Here is an 8,891-nt window from a genome sequence, read left to right as displayed (position 1 = left end):
GTGAGCGGCAACAACAAAAAACTACTGCTACTGAACACCTCGCCGCCGAAAAACATTGGAGAGACAAACAGCTCGCTGCGTTTCGACACAACGGTCGACCACAGCCAAATGAGAAATACACGCAAATTCTTTGAGGCTTGGCTTACTTGAAGCTGCTACAGCCATTATTTTATATATCCTGAATGCTTTTTAAATTTACATTTCCCCATTAATAAGTGGCACCCGCACCTTACCAGCACTATGTACCCTTACTGTGGACGCTGTTGTGGGCAGCATACGGTAAGACCCGGCGACGGTGTTACAAAGGCTGCTAAATGTAAAAGTGGAAAGAGCTCCAGGCACTGTGATGTCACAATATGTTGTACAGCATAAAGACACTCATGATGATAGTTCATGTGCAATAGGACATTTTCTGCCCTCTTTTACCACTGAACTCAGTTGGCTGGAATCTAGGAGATCACTCGGGAAAATACTCCGTTAATAATCTTTTTCTGCATCTGAAATATATCTTGCCATTGGAACACCTGATCGATATCTAAACTTTTATAGCCGCTCCTTTTCACAAATGGATTGTAGCTAGAGTCACAGTTTTGTGTATCTTCTTGCGGGAGAATAAAGCAAGAAATGACGCCATACTGGTCGCCCAAATATATAGATGCCCCGTTTTAAGCCACTTCAGATTTCGTTATGGTAACGGCGGTCTTTCGGAGTTCTCGGACTGTGATTTTTTTTGCGTTCATCTTTTTGTTCTTGATTGCGCTCGAGCTGGGCTGAACTAGTGCTCTTCTAGCAAGCTCCCTCGTGAACAAGCGTGCCATTATGGACGAAGAAGTTCTGCAGCGTGCGAACACGGCGGTCGCCGTGGTTTCGGCACGGCCGCACGCTCGCTAGAAAAAGGAACGAAGTTAAGACACGCAAAGACGGATCAAAGCGCAGCTTGCTCTCGAAGCATTGTGAGCCCGTATGCTCTTAGCTTGCGACCCCCTGTTTCGACATTTGTCGCGCGAATACCAAACACCTAGCTGCGTACAACTACAGCGGCTCTTCGGTCGGTACTTTTGTGTGCGGCGCGATATCGCGACATTTGTACCCTCAGAAGCAGCGAAAGCGGTGAAGTATTCGGACGAGTGGGATCGTTACCTTCGACAGCACGCACTTGACGAGGTGTTCAAAGATCGCCTCTTGCGTTAGCGACCAAAGCGTGTCACCATTGAAGGGCCGACAGTGCTTCGCGCTTTTCCTTTTCCTGAGCAGGGAAAATAAGTGTTACAAAATAGCCACTCGAGCCTCGTATTCTCACTGTTTGTGCGGGACAAATGCCTCGCGTTTGCGATACGACATTTTCTTCTTTTGTTTTCTTTCTCTCTTTCAGCCACGCACTCCGTGCACTGTTATCTGCCTCAACAGTCGTACCTTTGCGTTGTCGAGAGGTGTTCCTTTTGTCCTGCCTTTTAGTGCACCGTACAGTCCGCGCATACGGTTAAAAAGAAGAAGCCTCCGCGTTCTTGTCCCCAGTCAGTGTGGAGTGGGGCTCGAAATGGCTGAAAACAAAGATGGCGACGATCTCGTGCACGTCGAAGAAAAAGTCACCGATGTCGCCCGAAAAGTCATTGATTCTCAGGTAATTACTACGGGCATCTGATCTTTTGTTCTGCCGCCTCACTTTTCTCTCTTTCGTGATGATTGCAGCACAGGTATTTCGCTCCAAACGTTCAGCGGAATGCTGTGGTGCAGGTTTCGAAATCTGTTCGCGCAGGGGTCAGAAGCAAGCGCATCAAACCTTGCAGCATCGCTTCTATCAATACAAATGCTGGTTGAGTTAGCTTTTCCGCTTTATGCACTTATAAAACAGCGTCGCTTGCATTTTTCATTAATCAGATACAGGCAGTGCTTGGTACTTTATGATCTACCAGAATGTAACATGGTTTTGGTTTTGGCGATGATTCCACGCACGCTGACGCGTCTTTATAAGTATGCAGTGTGTGGAAGCCCATTCAACTAGCTTTGAATAGTGCATTTTCGACTTCCGATATTTCGAACTACACCGGCGATTGCGAAAACTAAAAAAGGGAGCTCTTCACAGAAATTTCGCTATGTAACACTGTCTTTTAAGATCAAAAATCAAAACGTTTATTCTTTAATCCTAGTGAATTAACTTTCAAAACATTAATCTTTATCACGTATTTGAGGTCATCCTTGGTGTGTAAATTACGTGTACAGAACGCACCCATGTATGTCACGCAGGCACTAAAATCCGCATACGTTAAAAAAATTACCCGGTATATAGCGTCTTCGTTTTCCAGTTCCCAAGCAATTGCTTCACACCGCAGCTCCTTTAATGTCAACGATGAGCGAGTGCCGAAAATAATTCGCACGTACTAAGTATTGAAAATATCGACTTGTGTATGTGGGAAAAAAAGTTTTATTTTTGGCACTCTTGCTACTTTCCGCGTCCCCCTTATTATGCTTTCCTTTTTCTAAAGAAGTGCAACATCTACACACATTGTAACAAAATTGCGCCTGTGCCAGAAATATAGAGCAGTAGTTGAAATTAGTGCGCTACAAGGAAACGGAGTTCTCGACTTGTATTGGGCAGATACAACTAATGCTTTTCTTTCGAAAATAAAACGTCAGTGCAAGTGAGTGCACGCAAGAAGCCCAGATTCAGCGGTATCTCATATTATAAATGCGCAGTACTTGTCTTCATTTTTTTTTGTTTGTTTTTTTGCGTAGCTACGGTGTTCGGATATTAAAAGCAGAAATATGTCCACTTACAAGGGACTTCTAGAGCCAAAAACGTGATACAGAACCGTTTGTTCCTCAGATCGGCAAACTGGCATGCTTGTTTAGAGCAACTCAGCATAGCTTCATCCTTTGTACTTTGCTGTGTTGGCTTGAACCTCACCAACAGCCTTCGGCTGGAACGTTCCTACTTGTCCTAACACGTGACCTTGTTGCACAAAATATATTCGGACTGACGTTCTACTGCTCGATCGATAACAAAGGCTTCTCTACCCGTCCATGTCACTTATAATTCACCACCGTCTTGTTTTGATCAGCGACGCTGTGACATGTCTTCTCCATTGAATTGTAAAATATACAAAAATGTTAGCATCAGGGGAGAAAGTACAGGCGTATATAGGAGACGGCGAAGGGGAGGAGGAGAGGCGTGTGCTTCTAGGTTGCGTGGGTAGGCCAAGAATTCGTAAATGAACTTAAGGGGGACATTCTTAACGAATCCATAGCTTTACATAGATTTTTACGGTATAGGCAGCTGCATATTGGGTTCGGTACCGCTCTGTATGCGTATGTGTTTATTTAGCAACGTTGAAATTTGGGCTTGTTCGTTCATACTTCGGAGCAATAGCGCAAAGAGACAAGGGACAAAGAACGAGTAGACACACACAGCGCTGTGTGTGTCTACTCGTTCTTTGTCCCTTGTGTTTTTGCGCTGTTGCTCCGAAGTGTTTATTTATAGGTGCGCCCAACTTCCTCCACACGCCGTGTTTTACTTTTCTTTTTACTTCATACTGGTGACACGTCCCGAAAGAAGCACTACGTAAATTGTTTCTCTAGAACTGCTGTACATATGTTAGCTTTACAAACATTGTGCCACATACATTCTCGTCCTCTTTACAGATCGCTGACGATGCGTTTTTTGTTTGCGATTTGCGCGACTTGGAAGCTAAAATTAAATTATGGCGCAAGGAAATGCCCCGTGTGACACCCTTCTATGGCAAGTATCTTACTCGTTGTTTTAGAATTATAAAAGACTAGTTTTTTATTTTGGATACTATGTGCCCGGTGGTTTTGTTCTCGGCTTTTTGTGAGCTGTCTTTCCATTCTTACTGCCGTTATTATGAGGCGTTTTTATTTAAAAAGTGGAGAAAGAAATGCGTCTATAATAAGGTTTTTCCTTCCCGGAGGTTCAGAACTATGAATATTTTCTTGCGCTGTCGGCACACGTCAAACGTAGTTTTGTTTAAGATGCGCGAGCATTAAATTACAATAATCTTGTGGGGACATTAGGCCGAGCTAAATGCTGTGGAGCAGCTGGATACCGCTCAAGTAAGAACTTCCTAGCTACTTATATTCTGCCCGCATGCAAGATTCAATAAATATTATGATATTTCTTTGTCGGTTTCTGTTGTTACTGTAGGAGAGGGCTCAAAGATGTTCTGATTATTTTGTTTCAGCTGTCAAGGCGTGCTCGGATCCCGTAATACTTCATATCCTGAATTCTCATGGCGTAAATTTCGATTGCTCCAACAAGGTTTGTTTACTAGAGAAGACTTTCGCGTTTTGTGGTAAGATTTACCAACGTTGTTTCACGTCAAACTTTGCAAGCTGTGGACGCTCTCAGTTTAAAACGTAACTACATTTATCAGGCCAAAAACGCTAAGCTTCAAGACAAAACATGTTCCCAACAAAGTAATCAACCAAGCTTGGTCGCTGTCTGTCTTGATGCTTTGAATGTCGAATTTGAAGCAAACTTCCCCCTGATGTGTTAATTTTTTGTGTGCTTTAGAATGAAACAAAGACAAAATGCGACTTAAATCGGCACAAAGCAAAAAAAAAATATACTAATGGTAGTTTCGTCTCACTGGGTGTTCCTGTGTCGTTCCTGTACTCGAATGGTTGCGTGTAGCTGAAGACAAGCTGTAGCTTTTTTTTCTTTTCTTTTTTTTTCTTTTTTTTAACGAGATAGCGTATACAGGTCGTTCCAGCGAGAAGCCTGCATCCTCGCCGTAGACGTTATTCGGAAAAACTCTTGCCGGAATATATTTTGATTTCTCGACACGGTCATAACGTGACAAACACATGGTCGCGCGCGGAATTACAAACACCCCCCATTCAAGTCGAGCCAAATAATTGGGGGATGGTCTGAATGCTGAATGACGCGAAAATGGGCGAGAATGCTAGTTGGAGTACTTCAGAAAATAGAAGTATTTACTTAAAATAAACTTGGCACCATTGAAGCTCGAAATCTTTTAGAAAATTCGGTAAAAACGTTCTCACACAACTCGTCAAGGTGAAAAATAACGATTCTGTTCGTCATACTCGACGGTGTAAAAATGGAATCTGCCCACACCCTGGGCGAACTGTTGTGTGCAGTCTTTATCATATATCCCCCCTGTTTTATTAAATATACTGAAAAAAGCATCCTTGGATACGTTTGGTAAATCCCATAATATAATTAAACTGTTTTTGTCAGCGTTTGCGTGCGTGATTTGCATATGTTGCTTTAAGTCCATGTGTCGTTTGTTGTAATTTGACAGTTTTTCTTGTTCACGTATTTTGCTGCACTTAATTTTTATAATTGCTGTATAATACTCGATGATTTCAGACGTGTTTATAATACTTCTGCTTTTGCAATCTATGGAACAATGTTACGATAGTCGTGTCTGTCGAAAACAAACTTATATGGAGCCTGAACCGATGCCAGGCAGTTCTAACAGTTTTTAGTCCAGTCTCCTCCTCTGGAAAGGAAACAAACAAATTGAACTGAATTGAATCTGCATGCCATGTGGGTACGCAAAACATAGGCCAGCACAGTTCGGTGGAACCGAGCATGTTAGAGGGACACCTAAGCGGGGTATAACTTTAGAAACAACAGTTGATAACGGCGGGCTATGGTACGCTACGTGTGTATTACTCCACTGAACAGTAGACGAAATCAGTTTTGGAAATTTGATCGCACTAAACAAGCCAGAAGATCAAAATTCTTGAATTTAAAATTTGGTTTCACGCTAAGCTTTCTGTTTAGGTAGGCAAAGTGTGTTAATGCAGGCTTGAGTTGCATCCGACTATAGCGAACGCGTTGTGGTTCAGACACCGAATGAAAAGGCAGTGTTCAATGTGCTATCACATCTGCTCCTATAGGACGAAGCCTGGGCGTACTCCTAACTTTTTATGCAAACGAACTACTAGCTAACTACTTCGAGCTGAAAACTACTAGTCTTAGCCGGAACAGCATAAGCTCCATGCACATCTAATTGCAGGAAGGGAGCCTACACGTTGTGCCGCCACCGACAGCGTAACATGTAGGCTTCCTAACTCCGGACGAGCGCGCGCGCCACCAGCGGCAGCACGCGCGACTATAGAGTGAGGCGGCGAAGCGTAATCGCATGATTGACAATGCGCTGAACAGCATTTTACTGTACTCTCGAGATTTTATTTCGGGTAGCAGTGAGCCCCTGTGTAAAAAGCACAATATAATTGCAGTTTTGGCTGCGATAGCACTCGACGGAATTCGTCCAAGGCCACGTTTTACAGCCTCCCGACATGACACCAGGAGCAGGAGAAGCGCTTACATTATTACTGCAATAAATGCCTATATAGTTTTAGTTGTCCCTCAGTTTAAGGCAGCGAAAGACCAAACAAGGAACTGGAAATGCCAATTGCCTGCCAGGTTTCCAGGCTTGTTTATCAAGTCAAAGGGCTCGCTCGAAGTCGACATTCTGGTATCATTTTTTTTAGCAACAAAAAAAAAAAAAAAAAAAGGAGGCAGGCGTCCTCTTAATTGGTGTAGTATGCAGACGGCTGGCACGATGCACGGGTACCGAGGCATCGGTCAACCACCTTTGGAATCCCTTTATGTCCAACTGTACTTTTCGTTTTGTTACTATTTCTTTATTATGCTGCAGACCTACTGGCGGCTCGGAACAGTTTATAAAATGTTATTTGGAAGAGTGTGATAGGGAATCATTTAACTTTTTCAACAGCTTTCCTTTACGAGCCATCTGGCCGGTGCCCTTCCGAATTTCACACCGATTAAGCGAACCGCGAACAATCCATTCTTGGAAAGAAATCGCTATTTCCTATGACAGAAGGTAACTGGTTTTCGGTAGTGCGTGTCGCTCCTCCCAACACACACAAAAAACTGCCTCAGCTGCGGTATGCTGGTATTTTACTGCAACGCCTGCCTTGCGGCTACAGGTTGCTTCGGTCAGGTGTCTTTGAGTGACAGATGTGTAAGAAAGCGGAATATCTACACCTTGCCTAAAGTGAACAAGCGGATAATCCTTACTCCTGCAGTAATCCCCTGCTGTTTTCGGCACTGATCACTAGTGCTGTATTCCATGTTTATTCCGAAGTTATATTTGCAGGGCTCAGAGGAGACTCATTTTTGCCTTTCTCCGTCCTACTCAAACCTCCCTCTCTCCTTCAAGCTTCTCAACCAGCGTAACAAATAGCATGGGTTATTTCCATTTATTTATTTATTTATTTATTTATTTATTTATTTATTTATTTATTTATTTATTTATTTATTTATTTATTTATTTATTTATTTATTTATTTATTTATTTATTTATTTATTTATTTATTTATTTATTTGAATACTTTCGGCCCGGAGGGGGGATAACACAAGGAAGTGAAATGCATGGAAAAAAAGAAACATCTATAACACAGGTATTGGGGCAATACAGAAAAAGATAGAAACAACAATATGGCAGCAATATGCATAATAATGGGAATAAACATGTTCTTCTATAGTAGATCTCTACAAAACAGTGCCGGCAATTGTGGCAATTGAGGTTGGCGGATGGTTTGATTCGTTGCGAAAACAAATGAGTAAAAGCAAACGTTAATGCAATACAAGGTATGCTTGCTTTACGAGGGTGGTCTCTACGGGATGAAATGTACGTAAGTTCAGAGAGAAACGCTTGTTTATATTGACGATGAGTATGTTCTATTTGCCTTTGTTAAATATTTGCATACTTTCGAGCAAAATGTGATGCGTTTTCTTTAGTTTGCAATCGATATTTGCCTGAGAATATTCTTGCGTGTGCCCACAAAACCTATTTAACAAAGGAACTAGTGAACCCTCAATGGCGGCTTGAGCGCAATAATGAAGTCCACTGGCCTCTACTGCTGCACGTGAATGTCTGTGCTCTCTTTTCTTTGTTGCCTCGTAAGTTATTAATTCATCTTGCGGTGTTCGTCTAGAGTACAGAACCGCGTTCATTGTATGCCACAGGTGGCGGACTCAAAACTCGGTCCCACCTGGGCATCCATCGAGTTTTATATTACAGTCGTCACTTTGACGAATGCCCAGATTTCTCAGCACGAAAACGACTGGGAAAAGTGCCGCCCGGTTTCTGACCGACCGGCTGCATTTTTCTGCAGATAACTGTTATCTATCCGGCTATGATTTCATCATATTTAAGCTGTGAGCGCCATTTCTTGGATATGCTGTCGCTTAAACCTTAAGCTATTCTTACTTATTGATATCTTGTACCTAGCTTTGAAAAGCAGACTCATAAGGCACATTTTTCGCGAAGTTCTACGGTCGGCTCAAATAACAGACCTTGAAAGAGCCCTGTCAGCAGTTTCCGGCGTTTTTTCATCGTTTCTCAGGTTTAGCTGCCTCTGGCATGACCAGTGGATGCAGCTAGCACAGAACCGAGTTAAGTGGAGAAATATGGGAGAGGCCTTCGCCCTGCAGTGGGTATAGTCAGGCTGATGATGATGATGATGTCATGACCAGGCGTCTTTTGATTCGGCTCAAAAATGGCAACGGTTTCTTAAAAAAAGAAAAAAAACTCCCTGGAGGCAGAGACTGTTACGACACGGCAACGCGTAAAAGAGTAGAAAAAGTGAAAGGGGGGGGGGGGGGGGGGGGGCGAGGGCTGAAGCCACCACAGGCCGCTTAGAGTTTCAGTGTGCACGGAGCCGCTCTGCACCACTTTCATATTTATGCTGGTCATTCGCAGGCACCAGAATACAACCACGCGAGATATTTTAATTGGTGCTTGTTGCCAGCATGGAGGAGCCGCTCAAATACGCTTTATCTGATCCGCAAGAGCGGTGACTTGTTGGAAAGACGAAAGCGTAAAATAAATGGCGGCACTAGCCCTCTGTTTTCTTGCTTTCGTCATTGTGTCTTG

The 8,891-nt window shown here is 43.1% G+C and overlaps 1 protein-coding gene across 1 annotated transcript in view; it reads left to right on the top strand.

Annotated features, from left to right (window-relative positions):
- The first annotated feature begins 1,490 nt into the window (after positions 1-1,490).
- Positions 1,491-8,891, top strand: part of LOC146202153 (ornithine decarboxylase-like) — a 34,245-nt gene continuing 26,844 nt past the window's right edge. Inside the window, exons 1-3 of the mRNA XM_084584127.1 lie at positions 1,491-1,621; positions 3,640-3,736; positions 4,197-4,273. Coding sequence (XP_084440253.1) covers positions 1,538-1,621; positions 3,640-3,736; positions 4,197-4,273 — 258 coding nt within the window. The 5' untranslated portion in view covers positions 1,491-1,537. The remainder of the gene's footprint in view (positions 1,622-3,639; positions 3,737-4,196; positions 4,274-8,891) is intronic.

This window comes from Amblyomma maculatum, chromosome 1 (genome assembly GCF_055883805.1).
Source record: "Amblyomma maculatum isolate TAMU_Amacu chromosome 1, ASM5588380v1, whole genome shotgun sequence".
NCBI lineage: Eukaryota > Metazoa > Arthropoda > Arachnida > Ixodida > Ixodidae > Amblyomma > Amblyomma maculatum.
The sequence above is the reverse complement of the archived record's forward strand: the minus strand, read 5'-3'. Positions and strand labels throughout refer to the sequence as shown.